The sequence below is a fragment of the Quercus suber genome, unplaced genomic scaffold (genome assembly GCF_002906115.3).
Source record: "Quercus suber isolate HL8 unplaced genomic scaffold, Cork oak 2.0 scaffold_682, whole genome shotgun sequence".
Lineage (NCBI taxonomy): Eukaryota > Viridiplantae > Streptophyta > Magnoliopsida > Fagales > Fagaceae > Quercus > Quercus suber.
Window position 1 is genome coordinate 267,248 of NW_027070123.1, and position 24,236 is coordinate 291,483.

Genomic DNA, 24,236 nt, shown 5'->3' on the forward strand with positions numbered 1-24,236 from the left:
AATACTAGTGCTCTAGAGGGCGAAGCTAAATACACCATAAACATCAAGTACTCCCTCATTTCCTGTCTCTCAATTATACAATGGAGTTAACATTGCATAATTCTCTCATTTGATTGTTCCACACCCTTTTCCAACCTTTTGTATTATTCTACTCCTAATTTCTTGGGTTTATAAAATTAATGGGCTTTCTCCATTTAATGAAACTTATAACACAGGGTCTATTCCCCTATCATAGCAAATATTTTATATATTATGGTTTCTTTTTTGTTGCAAAATTAATATTCCATAATTTAACTTGTTATATTTTAGCTTCCCTTTATGAAAAGTATGTTATTCCAAAATATTCTATTACTTTATAATAGTTTGTGAAGATATTTTATCGCCCAAATTTCGCTAATATCATGTTTATGAAAAGTTCTCAACGAAAAAGAGAAGAAAAAGTGTTGAGTTTTTCATACACAAGATCAAAATCACTAGTCTTCATAATATATTGAGTAAATTACAAATTACACCCCTAAAGTTTGGGAGTGATTGAATTTTACACCCTGAAATTTCAGAATTTAGATTTTACTTCCTGAAATTTGGGCTGTTTAGATTTTACAACGTGACATTTTAAAACTTGGATTTTACCCCCTAAAATTTGGGGTTGTTTGGATTTTACACCCCCAAATTTTAAAACTTTAAGGTGTGAAATCCAAACACCCCAAAACTTTAAGGAATAAAATCTAAACACTCCTAAAATAGAGGGAGTAAAATCTAAAATCTAAAAAATCAGGGTGTAAAATCCAAATATCACCAAACTTTAAGGGGATAAAATCCAAATTTTGAAATTTCAAGATATAAAATTCAATCACCCCCATACTTTAGAGAGTGTAATTTGCAATTTACCCAAATGTATTTGTAAAGCTTTGCAAACATCATGTTATAGAAGACTAGCCTCTAAGCATGGGCGTGATAGGCTCTTCTTCTTTTTTTGGTAAAGGTTAATAATTTGCATCTATTATAATTGAGAAATATATTTTTTTTCAAACAAATAAAAAGGATAAAATTTAGAGATAAGCTGTAACTGTAATTTCTTTTTTGAACGTGAAAGGAAAAAAAATCCTAAATTTTAGGAGTTCTCTTTATTTCTTTTTCTTTTCTTTTTTTTTCTTTTTTTTTTTTAAATGAGATAGAAGTTCTCTTTTTGAATTCAAAATAAAATTTATTATTTGATATTTATGATCATATTTCTAAATGAAATTACCCTTCACTAATGAAGGTATTTTGGAATTACAAAAAAAATTCAGTTGAAATAAGAGAATTCTCTTATATATAATATAGATAGATATAAAATTGGTTTGAAAGGTCATGTTGGTAGGTCTCAAATTAGTTATAAGAAACAAGGACGAAATCCTCTAATATCTTGAGTAGAGTATTTTGAGGGGGAAAACTATTAGAAAATGGAGACAACAAGGATTGCATGCAAGAGGCATATGATCATATGTAACAAAAAATTGGTCAAGAAGGTGAATTTTATATACACGCAATCCTCAATGAAATTTGATAGAAATAGTTGGAGTAAAAAATATAATGACACAGTCATTGTCCGTGATACGAAGAGTTTTACAAGAATTCATACGTAAATGCTATTTAATCGTTTTCAAATGCCGCTTGTTCACAAACCAGCGAAGCGGGATTTTAATATCTATTAAAATAATATTTGGATTTCAAGATTATGCACTTTTTTGCTTTCATTTAACAAAAAAAAGAAGCAGGCAAAACTTTCACCATCTCGTGAAACAAAAAACTAAGCTGGAGATGGGGATAATTCGTAAGTCTTCCACAAAATTTGGAGATTGATTAGCAAATTTGACTTTCCACAAAATTTGGGGCAAGAAAGCGGTATCCTTTCGTTCAATCAAATTGAAGCACAAAATGGTTCTTTATTTATATTATATCAGTAAGTCAAAACACTAAACCTAAGAAATGTGTTGGATAACGAGGATTCAAATTTGATCAGATCTGGATACAAGTTAAATTGAATAAAATTCAAGAATTAGATTAGGTTAGAATAAATTGCAAAACTTATGATGCTTAGTTGTTCTAGAAACGTGGAGATAGAGAACTAGGTGTGTTCTTTTTTTCTTTTTCTTTTTCTTTTTTTGCTGCCGACGACTTGGCCATGGAAGTGGAAGAGCTGTGGAGGAGATAGAGAGAGAAACGTGAAAAGAGAAAGAGAGAGAGATGTGCAGTAGAGAGAGAAAGAGTCAGAGGTATAACCTTTTTTGGATTTAGAAATATGTATGGAATATATTAAATAAGGAGTAATAAATGAGATTAATTAGAATATGAGCATTAATGGGTTTTTTTTTTTTCCTGACCGTTGGATCTACTTAAATCTAATGGCTTAAAAAATGTGTAACTCTTTAAAGTTACACCAGGTGTAACTTGAACTCATCTTATCTATATATCTATATATATAATAATAGGTGAAGCAGAGAGAAAATCCAATTAGATTTCAATTGGATTCTCAATTTTGCGCCACTTGTCCTAACCAAAACTCAAAAAAAAAAAAATCTAATTAGATTACAAATTGGACTCCAATTTTGTGTCATGTATCTTATCTAAATTTTTTAATTTTTGTGCCTAAATAAATGATGCATTAACATTTAACACGGAAGCCAAGAAAACCATAATGATAATACTCATTGGCCAAAACAAGAACATCTCACCTGCACACTTTTATGGGTGATCTCAATAGAGTCTGGAACTCTTCTAATCTCACAACCAGAACCAAAGAGTCCAACGAAAAAGACTATAAAAGTAAAACATCATCTCCTCCTAATTCCATATCATCATCCCATGTCTCCTCCTCTCTCAACCTCTACCAACTAGATCCACACACTACCCTCTCCTCCTCCTTACAGATTTCTCAGAGCAAAGCCGGGTTCAAACACAATGTTCAATCCCACTCTTCCTTACTTCACACTCTCATACATTAACGCTTCATTGGCGCCTCCATGAATATTCAAGCTCAATGATCAGTTTTTATTTTTTAATGTCCATTTATATATTTTAAATAATAAAATGCAATATTCTCTTTTTTCTTCACTATAGCATCACTTAAATAATAAAATGCAATATTCTCTTTTTTTATTCATTGTTTTATCTAATGCTATCCTATGTATGATAAACCAAAAAAAAAAAAAAAAAGACCAATAGCATTACTTAAATAATAAAATGCAATATATATTTTTCATTGTTTGATTTAATTCTATCATCTGTGTGATAAACTCAAAAAAAAAAAAAAAAACAAAACAAAACAAAAACAAAAAAATTAGCCAATAGCATCATTACAATTAAACAGTCTCGTGCGGTAGCACGGGGTTACATACTAGTATATATATATATATATATAAACAATGACAAAATTTTGGCTACAAACTTGATTATAATTAATAGCATATATATAAACAATAACAAAGTTTTGGCTTCAAACTTGATTGTAGTTAATAAGTATAGCTTTGCTCAATCTATTTTTATTAAATGTGAATTTGACAAATCAACCATTAGTTAAAATTTTCTTCTTATAACCTCCACACTTGCAAAATTTCTAGAAGATCAAAGATTAATAACTATGAGATCAATTAAATGTTTAAATTTTAAGTGTTTGTAGTTTAAAATTATGCAAAAACAAATAAATTTATGGATCAAATAGTAACTAACATCCAATTAACACAAAATTTAATATGCATATGAAGAACATAAAGAACATATAATCCAACATTTAGATTTTCAAAATATATAACTATGTTAATTTTTTTTTAATGAGATTGTATTTATTAACGACAACTAAGTATGCAGTTAAATTTTAGTTCTCAATCAAATTTTGTCTAACAAGAAATTAGTGATCTAACGTAGGCAAAATGGGCACATTTTTTAGTAATTCTTACTAATAGTTTTAAAATTTTCTTGAGCTTTTAAAGACCTCGAAGCTCTTTAAAAACATTACCAGGCGTAAATATAAAATATGACATGAGACTTTTCCTCCCATTAAAACTAGACAAAAGGGGGAATGGGCAGAATGGCTCTGTGTGGGGGGAGTAAATAGTAAGTTAGGCAACGTGTTTAAGTATTAAGAAAAATAGCATCTCGAGTTTTAGAAACTCGAGATCCATATTAAAAATCGAGTCTCAAAGACTCGCTTTACGAGTGTTTTGCTGGTGAAAATGCCACACAAATCTCGAGTTTTAAAAACTCGAGTTCTATGCAAAATAATTTTTAGTGCGATCACCCCTATAGTGGCGTTTTTAAGTCCTATAGTGACATTTTAAAACCCTATAACGGCATTTTTCTACAAAAATTTTTATACCTTGCTAGGTTCAAGAAGCCCTATAGTGGCGTTTTTAAGCTCTATAGTGACATTTTATAGCCCTATAGCGGCGTTTTCCTACAAAAATTTTTTTCTAACTATCATATAGTAAGCCCTATAGATCTATAGTGACGTTTTTAAGTCCCTATAGCGGCGTTTTTCGGAACTCGAGTCTTTAAAACTCGATTTTTACTTGAATTTTTTTCCCACCTCAAAGCATTCCGCTTACAAAGCGAGACTTAAAAACTCGAGTTTTATCATAAAACTCGAGTTTTAGACACTCGAGATGCTACTTTTTAACATTCTTCTCAAACGTGACAACTATCTAAATTTTTTTATATTTATTGTTAAATGGAAATAAAATCCAGACAAAAGTCGTTGGATGTTTTTGTTCCCTAGCATTTTCCTAAAATTTAGTCGATGGTTCTCAGCTGTGGTATTTGGTTCACACGCGGTACTTGAAATAAAACTGATTGCCCACCGATTTGCTTGTCTTTGAGATCAGAGTACAGAAACCAGAAAAACGCACTCAACCTCCAAATGACGAAAACAACCCCAACAATTGTCCAATTCTCTTTCAACACCATCTTCTTCTTTCATCTCCTTGTCCTCCTGATCACCCATGCAAACTCTCTGCGCAATGATAAAGACAAAGCAGTCCTACTGAAACTAAAGCAACACTGGGAAAACCCACCGTCTCTAAGCCACTGGACATCATCAAAAACAAACTCGACCCACTGTAACTGGCCAGAGATCACTTGCACCAGTTGAACAGTCACCCAACTACTACTTCAAAACAAGAACATCACCCAAACAGTCCCACCCTTCATCTGTGACCTCAAGAACCTCAAAGTCATTAACCTTTCAAACAACCTCATTCCTCCTCAAGAGTTTCCTAAAGCGCTCTGTAACTGTTCCAAGCTTAAAGACCTTGATCTCTCACAGAATTACTTCAACGGCACAATCCCAGTTGACATTCACCGCTTGTCTGGCCTGCGCCACCTCAACCTTGGAGCGAACAACTTCTGAGGTAACATTCCTGCATCTATTGGACAGTTAACGGAGCTAAGGACGCTTTAGCTTTTCCAGTGTGCGTTTAACGGTTCTTTCCCGCCAGAAATTGACAACTTGTTCAAACGTCACTGCAGTTGGCCTATAATGTAAACATGACAGCAGAGTTGCCTTCGAGTTTCACGGAGTTGAAGAAGCTTAAGTTTTTATGGATTACTGCGTCTAATTTGAATGAGGAAATCCCAGACACGATTGGAGAAATGGAGGCTTTGGTGCATTTGAATTTGTCAATAAACAATCTGACTGGTACGATTCCAGCTGGAGTGTCTTTACTGGCACAATTCCTCGAGAATTAACCTCTCTTCCTTATTTAACAACTCTTTTTCTTGATCAAAATCGACTCTCAGGCTCCCTTCCACCAGATATTATATCATGGAAAACGTTAAATACTCCAAACCTTCGAAAATGTGACTCAGAGGTAGAGCCCCTAAAATCGAGCAAACGTCCACCCCAGTGTCTTGTTTTAATAATATGTATGGTGGCAGCAGCTCTATTGAGTTTGTTAGCTTCACTATTCGTGGTCAGATTTCATCGTAAGGGAAAGCATGGATTAGATTCCACATACACACAGAAGCTTACCTCATTCCAGGGCTTTATTTCAAAAAATGAGACATCTTATTAGGATTGACAGAAAATAACATAATCGCTAGTTGTGGATCAGGGAAGGCACATGGTGTTGTTAATCATTCACATGATGTTACTGTGACGAGGATTTAGAATAACCAAAAGCTGGAAGCGTAGCTTGAAAGATAATTTCTTGCAATAGTTAAAAATACTGAGTTCAATTCGACATTCCAACATATGGAGTGAAGTTACTACCATAGATTGGATTGGCGGTTGCATAGGAACAGTAGAGCATCAAACGTCTCAGTGCTCACCTCCAATCATTCATGGAGTCATGCAGCTGTGAAACCAAGCAACATCCTTTTTTTTTTTTTTTCTTTTGTATAGATTAGAAACATCCTAGGAGTTATCATCTGCTACGTGAACATTTATTAATTTGTCCAATGAACTCTTCAAACTATGTGATGCCAATTACCGTCCAACCAGAAAAAGGATCAAACTTGTCAGAAAATTAATAATTAAAATAAATATAGATCAGTTTAATTTGACCTTTTTTTTTCTTTTCTTTTCTTTTTTTTGTTGGATGAAGATGAGAAACAGTTTACGTGAATCTAGAACCAAATAAGAAAGAATAGTCACACTCAAAAAATAAAATTAAAAAAAGAAACAGCCAACGCAACCAAGGCATAACGGCAACGGCAATTTCAGACTAAAATATAATTTGTTCTCCAATTAAAATTATGGTGATAGTTTGAGTTTCCCTTTACTTTTAGGCCCCCCAATTATAAAGATATTTTCCTCCAAAGTTATCCTTCAGTCACATACATCACCATAAAAAGCAGAACCACAGTTTTCACTGGAGGTATTATTTACTACTGCATGAGTGCATCTCGTCCCTTACATTACATAGGAATTCGAATATCACTCCTGTCTTCTCAAACACTTGTAAATCTAGAGCACCTCCAACAAATATCTTGTTCATATCAGCAAAGACTTACAAACTTATAGGGTATATCTTTCAAAGTTAAAAGCAGAACGACATAATAGATAATACTGTTATGTAGAAAAGGTTTTTGCTAGCAGACCATGAGTGCTTAACCGAGGCCTTAATATAACCTAAGGTACATTCTTCCTACAACAAGTAACAGTGTGTTTGGTTTTCCGTGGATTTTCAAAATTGAAATAATCCACATTGGTGATGCACATCAAATCACGTTTTATTTGAAATAGAAATAGGAGAGAAAGCTCGCCAAAGTGAATCCTCGAAAGAACAGTTTACATTCCCCATTTTATTTCCTAACTCAGAACAATGGACTCAAAAAAGATGTGGCCGTACCAACAAAATGCCCCTACCTCAAGATAAGAGCAGAATGAGAGGCTGCAGCAAGAAAGCTTGAGCCCTGCATGACTGGACTCTCCAAACTCGACTCACTGTTCAATTATATGCTCTGCAAAACCATAAATTAAGGTTTTGCTGGTATGTCACTCGAACTAGGAGCTAAGACAAGCTCTAAATGATCCGAAATTGTGAAAAAATAAAGTTAAAAGGAAATATACAAAAAATAAAAAGCCATACTTCTTGCATCTACCTTGGCTTTGATCATTTCTTATGATTCCTCCACCCCCACGTATTGGGAATGAGATGCAGCAAGGAGGGCAGCTCCAATACCAGAACCATCGTTAGAGTGCTCAATGACGATGCTCTCAGCAATTTCCCCTCCCAACAATTCCTTGAGTGTACTCTCCATACAGGCGCTGAATTTATTGTAATGCTCATACAATCCTCCATCCAGTGCTATCACTGACTTCTGCTTCTCCCCATCCCTCACCGTATCTCTTCCCAATTTCTTGAGGATGCCAAAGATCCCAGCAGCAGATAAGCGCGCACCACGTGTGGCAACAATGTCACACAGCTCCACAATCGTTTTTCTCGTTTTCAGGGATGTGTTAGATATCTGACAAAAACAAAACATTAACATATAAGGAAACAAATAAAATAGTGTCTGCTACAATGAGGATAACCTAATTCTTTTTTTTTTTCTTTTGTAATAGGTCTTATGAGTACAAAGTTCAACAGGAAAAAATTTTGTATCTCTATTAAAATGCTCTCCAACAAAAACATGTAATCTTAACATAAAATTTTCATCCCCAGATAAAGTATCACACACGAGTTTGTTTATTAGGTATCCTTTGTTTCTTTTCTTTTAATAACCAAACACATATTAAAAATAGAAAAATGAAATGCGTAATGGTAAGACTAGATAATATAGTTACAATTTTATCCCACAGTTAGGACACGGTATCATACCTCTAAGATATCCTTCAATTTGCCCCCAACCACTCTCAGATCTGGAGATGTGTCATGATGCATGGCAGACATGTCTGGAGTCCTGCATATGTTACACCAACACTGTAAAAACTCTAAAAGCTCCAGCTATTACAAAATGTAAGGGCAATCCATCCATGTGGCCAAATGCAAAGGAATCTTACAGAAGCATAAATTTACATCAAGTTACAGACATAATTTTAATGGGTACAGCTTAAGAACAGAACTCAAACAGAGTCAAATAAGCGACATAGCTCAGGGCAAAAGGAAGGAGAGGAAAAATAGGTGACAGAATGAGGCTTGTAGACTGCCACAAACTCTATTAGTAAAACATGTTTTGCCCAAGACTGTTTTCTTTAATGTTATCCTTCCCCACCTCATTTTCCTTCTCAATGATTCTAATACTGTCAAAAACTTCCCAAAGAACCAGTTTATAATCAGATAAGAATGCCAAATTTAAATAATAAAATAAAATAAAAAAATCCTCTAAATTTGAGTGTGAAGGACTTCTGTTTCATGAGGGCAAAATATAGAGAGGGAGAGAAGGGAGGAGGGAGGCAGTCAAGCATAAATTCCAGATAATGGACAAATTACAGCTTTACAGTCATAGTAAAAATTATTAGATATAAAATCGAATTGGCCAAGAGAAAAAAGACTACAACCCATTCACACAGTCCATGCCAATGTTGACATTATTTATCATTATAATCAGCACAGTAATCAGCAAAGCAAGGACCTATCAATGAATCTAATTGTTTATTATTTCTTACAAATTATTAAATAGAAAAGCGGCAAAGAAAGCCTCAGGTTTCCAACCTCCAGTGGTAGTTCCAATGCATTGATACCCAGAGTACCACCCATATTTCCAGCCAGAACCAATTACAACAATTTCTAGAAATCCTGTTATGCTGAACCAGAAGTGATTTGGAAAGTGGGCTAGTTATTATAGTTTGTGGATTTGGTTTTAAGATGGGGAGGGAGTTAGATGGCATGGTGGTTACTGGTAATCCTAGGTGCTAGTCATTACTTGAATCACAGGGAATGCCAACTACTCTATGATGGATCCTCCCAAGCAAAGCCAAAATCAAAATAACTAATTCAGTATTTCATAGTTGAATAGGTCAATATTCATTGTTGCACCATAAATCTGGAATGGAAGCAAACATTCACAACCTTTCAACCTGGATAAGTAAAAATGGTCTCACCAACACGAGACAAGGTTAAACCGGTTGTCCTACCAAAAATTTGACCTACCTTAGTATGAAAGGAATTTGCAGTTTGGGTGGAACAGTATCACCAAAAAAGTCAGCTTCTTCAGCCATCCTAGACAAAACTCTGCGTACAATTTCCCCCAAATACATCCCAGAAATTATCTTCTCAAAAATCTGCACACAACAATCTGGAACGTTAACAGACATACATTGAGCCATTCTTATTAGCAATGATGTAATTAAACTATAACTAAAAGTATGTTCAGTTGTTACCTGTTCTCCAGGGTTTAAACTCTCAACATCCAATGCTTGATCATATTCTGTTAGCGGAAGGTGTGATGATCGGAAATTACCCCACTCCATGTTGATAACCTACAGCATGATAACATTAATTGTGCATTCATTAATTGTCTTGCACGTGGCAATCAACGCTGAGAACCTACTTTCAAGCATTTCTATAAAAAAAAGAAACAAAAACAAAGGAAAATATGCAAAGGTATCAATTTCACAACGATTGATAACAAATATTTGAAGCATGCTAACAAATATTTCTATCAACAGCTTTATCAAATCTCTCAAACAATTATTAAAAAAAAAAAAAAAAAAAAACATATATTTGAAGCATGCTAACCATCTCTCCTGATTTAGGTAGAAGACCATGCCACTTGGGAATAGCGTGTGCCCGCTCTACGTATGCTGCATTTGTTCCAGTGCCCAGAATGACAGCTGCAGCAACATCCTGGTTGTGATATCTACCTCCTGCTAATGTTCCAATAGTATCATTCACCTGCATCACCCCAGCAAGTCAGCATCATCCATAATAAAAAAACAAAGTAATAGTCAACAGGATGCAATACCAAGAAACCCAACACAGATATTACATAAACCAAAGGGTTATTTGTCGACTTAAGAGCCTAACAGGAAAAATTTAAGCATAGCCCCTGGAAGTTGGGGAAAAATGGTCTTACCAAAGCTGCCACACGCATATCAAGACCAATTTTTTCCATGGATTTGGTCAATTCTCCAACCACATCTTGTCCTACCTATATCATTGCAGTCAAGAAAGAAATTAAAAGAGAAGAATAAATAAAAAAAATTTGAGAGGTAATTATCTTTCATGAAAAATAACAACAGAAATATGTTTGTCCAAAGCTTTCTGAACCAACTACATGAGGGATTAACCCCTGCACAAAACCAAAGATGAACCATTTGTCCAATGCAAATCCATGACCCAGCACGCCCCGATGCATTAAACACTGAAGATATGCATATGTGTGTGTGTGTGTGTGTGCGTGTGTGTGTGAGAGAGAGAGAGAGAGAGAGGGAGAGATACTCTTGCACTCATGATTAGGACATTCTTTCATGAATTACCACCTTACAATAATTAAATTACTTTTAAAGCATTCAATGATATATATTCAGATAGAAAATATTTGGATTGGAAAATTCTCAATTAGAAAATATTACAATAAGGTTCTTCTACAAGTCAAATCAGCCTCACTAAGAACTTTTTTATGTCATCAAGGATCAGAGTGACACCAATCATTTATGCATGGCAGCTAAGTTGAACTCCAATCATCAACATCTGTTCTCAAAATATGTACTTGAATTGAAATCTCTTCTCCAAAAGCAGGTGCAACAATTTCAGTGACAACAGAATGTTCTGATGTGCTTTACCATTGCCCATTACATCTGCTTTCCAGATTATGACACTGGGAAGAATCATTTTTCAAACCAGATCAAGTACTAGGCCATGTCTAGATGCCTCTAGGTAAACGATCATGCCCATAATATGATCAACAGGGTAAATTATCAACACTGAAGAAGAAGGTGCCACAATGAAACATTTGCAAACTACACACATAATGGCAATAATTGTTTATACAGACAATCAGTACCAAAAATAAAAAAAAAAAAAAAAAGTCAAAGTAATCAGGACTTACTGCATCTTCAATATTGAATCCTTTTGTCCACTTTATTAAAGTCCCTGATGAAATTGATAATTGCCTCACTGGGAATGAGAAGGTAAAACCCAGCTCCCTTTGCCTACCAGGCGCAGGATGAAATCCTTCACCTTCTGTAGCAACAAATTTTGCAAGTGCTCTGGCTATAAAATCAAATAATTCCTGGAATCACATCATCCAGATTATTTTAGAGTTTGAACCATCTAAAGCATGTCAACCTTTGACAGACTTGTTCAAAGAAATACTAACTTCTGATGTTCCAGTCATCAAATGTGGAGGAATTGAAACTTCATCAAATTCTTGATTGACTACAGATTTGTCTTTCCCACCCAACTGTACTCGCAGGACTCGGAAGTTTGTGCCCCCAAGGTCCAAGGCATAAAAGAGACCTTTCTCATCCCTATAAAAATAACACAAAAATGAGTAATGGGCATGCAAGCCGAATTCTCAATTCAACAGTACAGAAGATAATCAGCTGATGTTGCATCCTTTTAGATGAAATTATTTCACAGGCAAGTTCTTTGTTTTCTATTGTATCCGCATTGTATTGTGTTAGTGCACTGGACATAAAACTCGAATGCCCTCACTGATCACAAAATGACCAAATCCCATGAAAAACATAACAAAGACGCAAACTAGAAAGAGAAACATTAGAGACTATCCACTAAATTTATGAGACAAGCAAATTGGCTTATCTGTGAAAGCATGAAGTAACATTCCACTTCAATATTTTCCTAAAAACCCCAACTTTTTTATTAAAGCATCATAAGTTACAGATAAACATCCAATAAAATTGAAATAATTGCCAGAAGAAATTCCGTATTAAAGTTGCATGAAAAGCATCCAAAAGAGTCCCCACATTCAAGGACTCTTATGAGCTGAAAAAGCAAAAAGCAAATAACAAAGAGCTAGAGCTTGTAAGCTACATGATATGAGATTGATAAGAAAACTTTAATCAAACAAAGAAGACCCATCAAGTTAACATGTAACTAACTCCCAAAAATAACCAAACAAACACAAAGGTTTGAACAACCAAAAGAAAACAAAATTAAACAAGAGAAAAGGGTTAGGCAAGTAAAAAAAAAAAACAAATTGCAAAATTCAACATAAGATTCGAGCATATCCTAATTGAATTTCATCCAATTTAATTACGATAGGTAAAATTTAAATCACCAACCAAGATGCTTTCCTCCAGCAACAAAATTTAATCCAAGCACCAAAACTTTTTATAATCCCTAAAATACAGATATATCAAATTATACAATGAAAATTTATATACAAATAAATAAATAAAAATCAAACTTTACTAAATAAAAATAACCCTTTTGAAATCTGATCCCCAAAAAGTAAAAATAAGTGCTTGAATCAAGGAGTCCTCTTTATCACAATCAAGATCAAATACATATCAGGAAAAAAAAAAGGGAAAATTCAGAATAAATTAAATTAAAAAGAAAAAAGAGAAGAAAAGGATTTTGATAAGGTTACCCGGTGGGAAGGTTATCGACGTAGCTGATGAGCATCTTGAGCTTGCTTCCACCCTCAGATGCGAGGCCAGCGTGCATCTCAACGGTCATGGCGTCAGCCACCTGTCTGAGCTTGGATATGGGGGTCCCACACTTTTCCTCAACCTCCCTCAGGATCGCCATAGCCCGGGCCCACCTTCCCGAGCTCTGCATCCTGTGTCTCACCACCAGCGCCGCCGCAGCACAAACCGCCGCCGCGCACACCACCGCCGCCCCCACCGCCACCTTCCCCATTCTCTCTCTCTCTCTTAAAAAAAAAAACAAATTGCAAAATTCAACATAAGATTCGAGCATATCCTAATTGAATTTCATCCAATTTAATTACGATAGGTAAAATTTAAATCACCAACCAAGATGCTTTCCTCCAGCAACAAAATTTAATCCAAGCACCAAAACTTTTTATAATCCCTAAAATACAGATATATCAAATTATACAATGAAAATTTATATACAAATAAATAAATAAAAATCAAACTTTACTAAATAAAAATAACCCTTTTGAAATCTGATCCCCAAAAAGTAAAAATAAGTGCTTGAATCAAGGAGTCCTCTTTATCACAATCAAGATCAAATACATATCAGGAAAAAAAAAAAGGGAAAATTCAGAATAAATTAAATTAAAAAGAAAAAAGAGAAGAAAAGGATTTTGATAAGGTTACCCGGTGGGAAGGTTATCGACGTAGCTGATGAGCATCTTGAGCTTGCTTCCACCCTCAGATGCGAGGCCAGCGTGCATCTCAACGGTCATGGCGTCAGCCACCTGTCTGAGCTTGGATATGGGGGTCCCACACTTTTCCTCAACCTCCCTCAGGATCGCCATAGCCCGGGCCCACCTTCCCGAGCTCTGCATCCTGTGTCTCACCACCAGCGCCGCCGCAGCACAAACCGCCGCCGCGCACACCACCGCCGCCCCCACCGCCACCTTCCCCATTCTCTCTCTCTCTCTAAAAAAATACAATTCCTGATAGGTTTCAACTTTTATTAGCGGGAGAGAGAGTTAAAACTGTAGATCGGAAGGGATTTTTGCTAAAAATGGGAAATTGAAGAGCTAGAGCTATTTTCCCGGAAAATCATAAGGTTTCTCGGAAAGTAAAGGTGTGTTCTAGTTCTAGGAAATAAAAGCTTGGTTATATTATTATTTATTGAGTATTTTACTTTCATATAAGAGGAAGACAATTAATAAATACTAAATAGAGAAGTACTGGAGTGAGTGAATCTTTTTTGGGAGTTTGGGTTTTCTTTTCTTTTTTTGGTTTTATTACAACGGGGGAAGTAAAAAAAAGAAGGATGGATCATAGAGTCATGGAGATAAAATGCTTGGTTAGAGGAAAAAGGGTCATAGTTTGGATTCTAATTACGATAATGACATAATAATAATAATAATATCAACAAGCTTTAGCTCTGTCTACTGTCCTACTCTGGGTCTGGGACCTTGTTTCTCTCTCTCTCTCTCTCTCTCTCTCTCTCTCTTCAACTAGCTCCGCTGCTTGCTTTGCTTACCTCACAAGAACAAGCAAGGCTTTCATTCATACAAGCTTTTTTACTTTTTTTTTTCTTTTTTTTTAAGATTTGGGAAGGCCACGTGTACGGCTCTTGCTTAATTGCACGTGTGGTCTGAGAGTTTATACATCTCTGCTCTATTTCTCTTCCTTCAAGGTTGTTCTTTTTACGTAATTTCTGGTTATTATTACTTATTAGAATCTTTCATAATCTTTTTCGGGATATGTTTTTTCTTTAAAGCATAGAGGGAACTTGAGTCCGCTGCCTCTTTTTTTTTTTTTTTTTTTTTCCGTCTCTAATCTTTTAAAAAAATTATTTTTTTTTTTTTTTCGTCTCTAATCTTTTAAAAAAATTATTTTTTGTTCTTAAATTTTTAAAAATTTATCTTTTATTCTTAAACTTTACAAAATATTCTACTTTACATCATATCATTTTACATTATTTTGTTTATATCCATTAATTTACATCTGACGTGATTTAATAAAATGTTAACGTGGTATTTGATTTAAACTTTTATAAATTTATGTTTTTCGTTCTTAAACTTTGAAAAGTATATTTTTCATCCTACCTATGTCAAATATCTGCTTAATAGTATGTTGATGTAGTATTTGACTTAAACGAAATTATTTTATTTAAAAAATTATGGACACATGGCATGCATTTACTGGCACACGTGGAAAACACATTCCCAATCCAAGCCAATACATAACCAACTGGGTTTGATTGGAAGATGAGTGTTTTTAGTTCTTTTTGGCAGCTGAGAAACTGGATGAAAATAATTTACAGTAAGCTATTTTTTGTTCAGGTAAGTTTTTCCACTGTTCGAAATTCAAAGCACTACGCTGTGAAACATTTAATTAAGTTTTATGAGTTTACTTTATGTCCTTCCATATTTCTTTTACTTTTCTAAGCAACCAAACAAAATGTCAAGGATTTTCAAGCAGTGAAAGCAGAGAATCTAGCCAGATTTTGATGATTATCATACCAGAAATCTTTCAAATTTGCTAGATTTAGACATGAGAGAGAGTTACAAACAGAGCGAGAGAGTGAGAGAGGGAGAGAAAACACAAAAAATCATATGGTTATTTTCCAGAATTGCTATCTATAGAACTCAACATCTTGGTTGTATTCTAGAGACAAATTTGCAATAATTTTTTAGCACAAGGACGGACCCAGGTGAGGGCCCAAAGGTGCCCGGGCCCCCCCTAGGTCCAATTTTTTTTTAGTTATAATATTTTTAGTTTTTGTAGTTAGGCCCCCTTCCAAAACCTTAGACTTCCTTTTCCACAATCAACCTAATTAGCATCACTCAAATAGCAACTATCCAACCAAAAAACTTAACAAAAATAATAAAAATATTAACAATGGTGATTGTATTTTAGAAAGAAAAAAAAAAAATATATATATATTACCACCAAAGAACCAAATAATTATTTGTTATTGGAGAAGCTAAAATTAAATTTTTTGCAATTACAATAAACTAGTATAAATACTAGTTGACTGTAGCAAGTTGTTAATGATAAAAATACAATATTTTATTAAGATTATATCTCTTTCTTCAATTAAAAATTCAAATTCTCTCACTTCCTTTATTATTTTAATGAATTTTTTATATTATTTTAAATGAAGTTATATATATAAAAATAAATAAAACATTTAATATTTGATGTATTGTAAAGTGAGGTAGTAAAATGGATAAAGTAATTTTTTGAGGTGCTAAAAGCTAAAATTTTTAACACCATCAATGTGAATGCTCTAACTTTAACAACAACAACAACCAAAAAAAAAAAAAAAAATCCTAACCAGCCTAGTATTAAAAAAAAAACATTATTTGTTTTTGTTTGTCTTTGTTAGTAAATGATTATATCTCAATTTATTTAGAAACAATGATTTTGAGTATTTGTAATATTTTGATACTATATATGTGATGCCCCAATTTGATTGATTGTGTGATGTGTGTGAGTGTGTAATGAGTCGCACATCAAGTATTTACTAGGTAGATTTGGGCTTTATTAACAACTACAAAGAGCCTCAATTGTGACTAGTCCTTTTGAGGTATAGCGCAAATGTGGCTAGCGCTTTCCTTGGGTTGTTACATATGGTATCAGAGCCAGCCAAGTAACCCCATGTAGGCTCAAAGACACTACCCTCAAAATGGGCCCTAACAAGGACGTTAGGGATTTAAGTGGAGGAGATTGTGATACCCCAATTTGATCGATTGTGTAATCTGTGTGGGTGTGTGATGAGTCCCACATCGGGTATTTACTGGGTAGATCTGGGCTTTATTAATAATTACAAGGAGTTTTAATTGTGACTAGTCCTTTTGAAGTATAGCGCATATGTGGCTAACACTTTTCCTTTAGTTTTTACAATATAAATGCCTATTTGGATGATTTTTTTCTTTATACTCCGGCCCCCGCTAGTTCAAAATCTTGGATCCGTTCCTGCTTTAGCAACAATAGTGTGAGGGGCAAATATTGTCTAAGGAAAACAATATTGTATGATTGAAAAGATTTAACTCATTTGTTTCAAAAAAATAGGTAAAATTTAATAACTTCGTGACAAGTTAAATTAAGAAGTATAAAAAGTAAAACTTTATCGAAGTGGCTTTCGGAGTTGATACGTAATTACATATCGGCTTTAGGATTTGGTGCAGGTTATTTTTATTAGTGATACTTAAAAAATTACTTTATATATATATATATATATAAGGTAGATCGTAGGCTTATTTAAACACGTGCACATATTTAATAGATGTTCATTGATAAATTATTGTGATTTTTGTTAAAGGTGTTGTAAAAGGGAAAGTTCAAATACCAAAATCGATTGTGAAACTATCATGAGGTTAAAAAAGATATCTAAAACAAATAGTAGGAATGAAAAACAATCCAAAAAAAAATTAGGACACAAACACACAAAGAAAATACTATAGATTTACGTGATTTAGTAATGGCCTACCTTCATACACTCCATACACAATGACAAAGATAAAATTTCACAAACAAATTGAGAGAATACAAAGATAGTGTAGAAGTACTATGACATAACCCAAAACTGTAATACACACCAAATAACTCTCTCTCTCACATACACAAAGATTAGAGACTGCATGTTAATTTTTTTTTTTTTTTTTTAATTTGCACAGCATCCTCAAGTAGATTTATCTCTAACTCAAATTGAAAAAACAAAGTCACACAAAAATACCAGCGCAAGTTTTCAACTATTTGGTGTGACATCTAAAATTTTTCAACCAAACCACCAAAATTGGTGGCTCGGCCATTGAAGCTGCTAGTGACAGAAATCTGGAGACCGAATTGTAGGAACTAATAGCTAGAATGGTGGCTCTAGTGACTGGACTGCAGGCAACCATTACTGGAACGGTGGCTCTAGTGACTGAACTGTTGACTCCGGTCACCAAAATGGCAGCTCCGACCACCAAACTGCCAACACCAACTACTGAGCCACTAGGTTGACAACTTAGCCACCAGATGGGAGAGGGGGAGACACATTGTGTTTTGGAAAATATTTTACCAAATTTTTAAAGGTAAAATATTTTACTTTTTATAAAAGATTTTATTGTCAACGAAAAATATTTTACAAATTTAACTACATTTTACATGCAAACAAACATCTAAGAATAGAAAAAATATTTTACTTCAAAACAAATTAAGCACAACACTATACACAAACCAATATACTAAGCTGCACTGCCCTTCCTCCAATATCAAAGTGCGCTAATCAACAAAAATCAAAAACCAAAAACAAATACAAATTGATGCACAGTAAGAAAACTTTCTCACCAACTAATTTTTAGCATGCTACAACCAGTTTAATGGTTTAATATATATACATTGAGGAGTATGTTAAAGGTGTTTTTAGAGTAATTCTTAAGAAGAAGAAGGAAAAAAAAAAAAAAGCTTGGCTTCCACCTACATTGGGAATTGGTAAAAGTTAAGAAAAAAACTCAACTGTTTATATCTTTACACCAATACGTTGATTACTAACAAGACCCATGTATATCAATACTACTATTTAATAGGCTTCTCCTGTTTGAGATCCTCACTTTTTTTATTCAAAAATGCTCATACACTCCTATGTTTAAGTAAAGACAAAACTAGAGGACAATCTGATAAAAATACAACTCTAACTCCCACTAAAACATTGCCTCAAAAATAGGGTCATTCTTCCGTTTATTTTCGAATTGCTTTATCCACTTATAAATTAGATTTTCAAATTAAAAATTACATATAAAAAATAAAGACACATTTTTTTTTGGGGCTATAAAATAAGACCACTAAACCTAACGTTTTTACCTAACGTTATTATGTAGAAAAAATTACTGCAGAATTTTGAAACACCAAGAAAACGGTTTTCTTTAATTCTAAAACTCACTAAACACATGAGAGAGAGAGAGAGAGAGACAAAGAGAGAGAGTAATAACTGGTTTGAGAATTTGAGTTTGAGAATTGGGCATGAGATTATAAGATAGTAGAGTGAGTATTACGACTAAAATAAAATAAAAAAAAATTAGATATTTATAAGATGGTTTAGAGATTTAGGATTTGAAGGGTTTAGAGATCTAGAATTTGTAAAGTTTCAATTTCCAATTATATCCCCTGTAAGTTTTTGTAATTACTTACTTTTCTTTTTAAATTTAAAATATATGTTGGATATAAAAGGTATTTGACAGGGAGTACCGTCCGAAGAGGTCACTACTGGCCCAAAGATGTCTTCCTCCTCGGACACAAATAGCCTTGACCAATCGGACGTATGGGAGATCCGAATGATCTTCCCAGCAACCCCAATGATAATGATAAGTTCTGGGTAGGTCTGGAGATGATCAGAACGGAGAAATATCTAAAGGAAAAGCTCCTACCACCGTATTTAATGCACTGCAACAGCTTTTCTAGCCGCATTTATGTGGAGAAGACCCCTGAACAGTGTAACCTCAGCTACCGCCACTCACAAAGAACTAAAGTAGACACATGAAGTGACATGTACTTAAGTAGATACGCAGATGAAGAACAGATGGACGATGGAGATGATGGGAAAGGGTGCTATATAAAGAAGAAGGGTCCCTGACAAGAAGGGGGATGGGAGAAAAGAAAGAAAAACTTTACTGTAGCTCAGAATGTTGTAATTACTGTTCACTTAATAAAACATCTCTTCGGACATTCATTCATGGAGTTTTTCAAGCATTATTTCGTGTTATCATCACTGCAAGTAACTTAGCCAACCATTGTTTAATTCATAACCAGCCCAGCTCTTTCGCCCACTCTCTACAAATTCATTGTCCTGGGTTCGTTGAGCCTTTAACCCATATCGTTTGAGATTGAGCTACAAAAACAGACCCTACAATTGGCGCCGTCTGTGGGAAGAGCTTGTGCAGGGGTGAAGACAATAGTAGGTGATGGCTGGACACGGTCAACAAGAAGCGGAGTCTAGGGCATCTCAGCACGTGGACCCTTTTCTTAACCTAGAGCGAAGACAAGACCGCGAGGGTAGCGTACACACCGTACCCCCTGGTTAGAACCAATCACATGGCAGGAGTCGCATGTACCATACAGAGAAGAACCGAGATTTGCAGCGGGAGATTGAAAAGCTAAGAAGGGACTTACGCCATGCAAAGAGGAAACGGGCTTCCTCGTATTTTGATGAGGACCCTAATGACGAACCAGACGTCACTTATCAACATAAATCCAGGACACCAGCCAGCGAGTCCTATACCTATGAAGAGGAATCTCATCGCAAGGGGCAACGCAGAAGTCCATCACGTGGAGACGTGGGAAACGACGCCATGAGCAGGGCTTTAAACCAGATTTCTAGGTCACCCTTCACGCGTAGGATTGAAGAGGCGAGACTTCCTCGGCGCTTTAACCAACCAACGTCCACCATCTACAACAGTAAAACAGACCCCGTGGAACACGTGAGTCATTTTAACCAAAGGATGGCTGTCTACTCCAGGGACGAAGCACTGATGTGTAAGGTTTCCCTTCTAGTCTTGGGCCAGTTGCCATGAGGTGGTTCGATGCGCTGAACCCAAATTCCATCAGCTCTTTCAAAGACCTCACCCAAGCTCCCAAGCTTTTGGTTCACGTTTTGTCACCTGCCGAAGAGTGGCCCGACCTTTGTCTTCTCTGCTGTCTTTGAGCATGTAGGAAAGAGAAACACTGAAGGTATATTCGGATAGATATTGGGAGATGTTTAATGACATGGAGGGCAATTTTGATGCAATGGCCCTAGAAACGTTTAAGCTCGGCCTCCCTACTGATCATGGTTTAAGGACATCCTTGTCTGGTAAACCCGTTATTAGTATGCGTCAGCTAATGGACCGCATTGAGAAGTATAAGAGAGTTGAAGAAGACCAACAACAAGGAAAAGGCAAGGAGAAGGTTATCCCCCAAGAGAGGAGGGATTTCAGGTCGGATCGATACACCAACAGTAAACCGAGGAGAGATTTTCCTGCGCAGTCAGGAGCAGCCAGCCCCCAGACTGTCAACACCGTATTCAAAGATCCAGTCCATTAAGTTTTAGAAAAGGTCAAGAACGAGTCGTTCTTCAAGTGGTCGAACAAAATGGTAGGGAATCCTGATAGACGTAATCGCAATCTCTACTGCCAATACCACCAGGATCATGGACACACGACTGAGGACTGCAGGAGTTTGTGGGTTCATTTGGACTAACTAGTCGGCGAAGGGAAACTACAACATCTCTTACATCACACCAGTGGCCGAGGAGGTCCGGGGAGTGCGGATTCCCGGAGGGATGATCCTTTAAAACCCCCTCTGGGAACTATCAATGTTATTTTTGCAGCCCCAAGGAGAACAGGATCCTGGCCATCCAAGATCATGTCGGTAGATCGGTTACCTGCAGGGGAATCTGGCCAAGGTCCGAAGAGGTGTAAACTGGATGATCAACTAGTTTTAGGTTTCTCAGACGCGGACAAGGTGGGCATTGTCCAACCTCATGATGATGCGTTAGTCGTCACCCTCAGAATTGGGGGTATGATGTGAAACGGGTGATGGTTGACCAAGGTAGTGCTGCAGAAATAATGTACCCCGATCTCTACAGGGGGCTGAACCTCAAACTTAGTGACTTAACACCATATAGTTCTCCGCTGATCAGTTTCGAAGGAAGAGTTGTTACCCCGAAGGGCCAAATACGACTACATGTGCAGACTGGCTCAGAGGTGGTGGAGGTGGATTTCATAGTTATGGACGTTTTTTCACCCTATACGGCAATTGTAGCCAGACCTTGGCTTCATGCGCTGGGGGCGGTTTCTTCCACCTTGCATCAGAAAATCAAATACCCATCCGAAGGCCTGGTTTGCGAAATCCGGGAGGATCAATCCGTAGCTAGGCAATGCTTGGTGGCTGTCATTCAGTATGAGCTAGGAGCCGAGTTATCAACCAAAGCCGAAAGGGGCTTATAGCAACCAAAGCATCGGTTATTGCCCACTGAAGATTCGGACAAGGGTGCAGGGTGAGAAAATTTGACAAAAGTCATCATTGGGGATGATCCCGAAAAATTCTTTCAAGTCCGATCCCAGTTATCTCTGCAGGAAAAAGAGGACTAATGTGCAACTTCTTAAGGAAAACCTCGACGTATTCGCCTGGAACGCTTATGAAGCCCCTGGGGTGGATCCGGAATTTATATGCCACCATTTGAAAGTAAACCCCATGATCACCCCTAAGAAGCAGCCTCCTCGGCGTCCATCTAAGGAATACGTTGAGGCAGTCAAAGAAGAAGTGGCAAAGCTTAAACAAGCTAGAGCTATTAAAGAGGTTTTCTATCCAGAGTGGTTGGCAAATACTGTGGTGGTGAAGAAGAAGAGCGGGAAATGGCGAGTATGTGTGGACTTCACTGACTTAAATAAGGCATGCCCTAAAAATCCATTTCCTATGCCAAAAATCGATCAGCTAGTAGATGTCACTATCGGACACCCTCGAATGAGTTTCTTGGACGCATTCCAAGGCTATCATCAGATACCCTTAGCCCTGGATGACCAGGAGAAGACTGCCTTTGTAACTCCCATGGGTAACTACCACTATAAGGCGATGCCATTCGGCTTGAAAAATGCGGGTTCTACTTACCAAAGGATGATGACGAGGATGTTTGAACCACAGTTGGGAAGAAATATTGAGATTTACATAGATGACATGGTGGTGAAGAGCAAAGTGGTGGCCGAGCATGTGAAGGACCTAGAAAGTACCTTTGAAGTTCTTCGGAAATACAAGCTACGCTTGAACGCTTCTAAGTGCTCATTTGGTGTGGGATCAGGTAAGTTTCTAGGATATATGATGACTCACAGAGGAATTGAGGTCAACCCTGATCAGATAAAGGCCATCAATGAGTTGCAAGCTCCTCGGAATCCCAAAGAGGTTCAGAAACTGACAGGGATGACAGCAGCCCTAAATCGATTTATCTCTCGATCAGCGGATAAGTGTCGGCCTTTCTTTTCCTTGTTTAACAAGTGGAAAGGGTTCGAGTGGATAGAAGAGTGTGATATGGCCTTCCAGCAATTAAAAGATTATCTAGCTCGACCACTAATCATGTCCAGCCCTGAGCCCGACGAGGTCTTGTTTGCGTATATCACTGTAGCTCCCCATGCTGTAAGCTTGGTGCTGATCCGAGCAGATGGCGGTGTGCAGAGACCCGTTTATTGTGTAAGCAAGTCGCTGCATGAAGCCGAGATCCGTTATTTACCATTGGAAAAGGCTATTCTAGCAGTGGTGCTCGGTACGCGAAAGCTCCCACATTATTTCCAAGCCCATACAGTCATTGTTCTCACCCAACTTCTGCTCAGGGCTATACTCCGAAGTGCAGACTACACTGGAAGAATTGCAAAATGGGGGACGATCCTAGGGGCTTTTGATATCAAGTACATGCCACGCACCTCGGTCAAGGGCCAGGTACTTACTAATTTGGTAGCTAAGTTCACAGAGCCCCGATTAGAAGAAGTAAAGCTGACATCAGACATGGATGAAAAATCGGTTGGTATGATTTCTCAACAAGGCCCTTCACATTGGGAGGCGTACGTGGATGGTGCTGCAAACCAGAAAGGCTTTGGAGTGGGGCTAGTGCTGATATCCCCCAAGGGAATCATTATTGAAAAAGCATTAAGGCTGGGCTTCTCGGCAACAAATAATGAGGCGGAATACGAAGCCCTATTGATGGGGATGAGTATGGTCCAAAAGATGGGGGGAAAGGCAGTAAAGTTATTCTCGGATTCAAGGTTGATTGTGGGTCAAGTACAGGGGGAGTTTGAGGTAAAGGATGAAAGAATGCAGGGATACTTAAGCCGAGTTAAACATCTGCAGTCAGGGTTCAAATCTTTCAGCTTGTTACATATTCCTAGGAATGGTAACTCACACGCTGACTCCTTGGCCACTCTAGCCACCTCTTCGGCACAAAATTTGCCGAGAGTTATCCTCGTCGAGGACATGCATAAACCTACCGAAGCAGGGAAAGAAGTAGTTCAAGTACATCAAGTCAGGGCTGGACCCAGTTGGATGGACCCTTTAGTTAAGTTTCTAAAAGAAGATATCTTGCCTAAAGAGAGGGGAGAAGCCGATAAAATTCGGAGGAAAGCAGCCAGGTTCTGGTTATTTGAAGATCAGAAACTATACAAACGTTCTTATTCAGGACCGTACTTGTTGTGCATGCATCCCGAAACGGCTGAGATGTTACTAGAAGAACTGCATGAAGGAATCTGTGGAAGCC

At 36.5% G+C, this 24,236-nt stretch overlaps 1 protein-coding gene across 3 annotated transcripts; it reads right to left on the reverse strand.

Moving 5' to 3' along the window:
• Window positions 1–6,823: 6,823 nt before the first annotated feature.
• On the reverse strand, window positions 6,824–13,262 carry LOC112017256 (hexokinase-1). Of its 3 annotated transcripts, none has more exons than XM_024049723.2 (10): window positions 12,976–13,262; window positions 11,740–11,890; window positions 11,470–11,652; window positions 10,495–10,569; window positions 10,158–10,313; window positions 9,800–9,898; window positions 9,570–9,700; window positions 8,298–8,379; window positions 7,579–7,944; window positions 6,824–7,437 (listed from the first exon to the last, which is right to left on the reverse strand). In XM_024049723.2, exons 1-9 carry the CDS (start codon window positions 13,245–13,247, stop codon window positions 7,597–7,599), a joined length of 1,497 nt encoding a protein of 498 aa, XP_023905491.2. In that variant the 5' UTR covers window positions 13,248–13,262; the 3' UTR covers window positions 6,824–7,437; window positions 7,579–7,596. The 3 variants fall into 3 exon arrangements, with proteins under 3 accessions (XP_023905491.2, XP_065622195.1, XP_065622194.1); XM_065766123.1 differs by having other exon boundaries at window positions 7,566–7,944; XM_065766122.1 differs by having other exon boundaries at window positions 6,824–7,944.
• Between the last annotated feature and the right edge of the window lie 10,974 nt (window positions 13,263–24,236).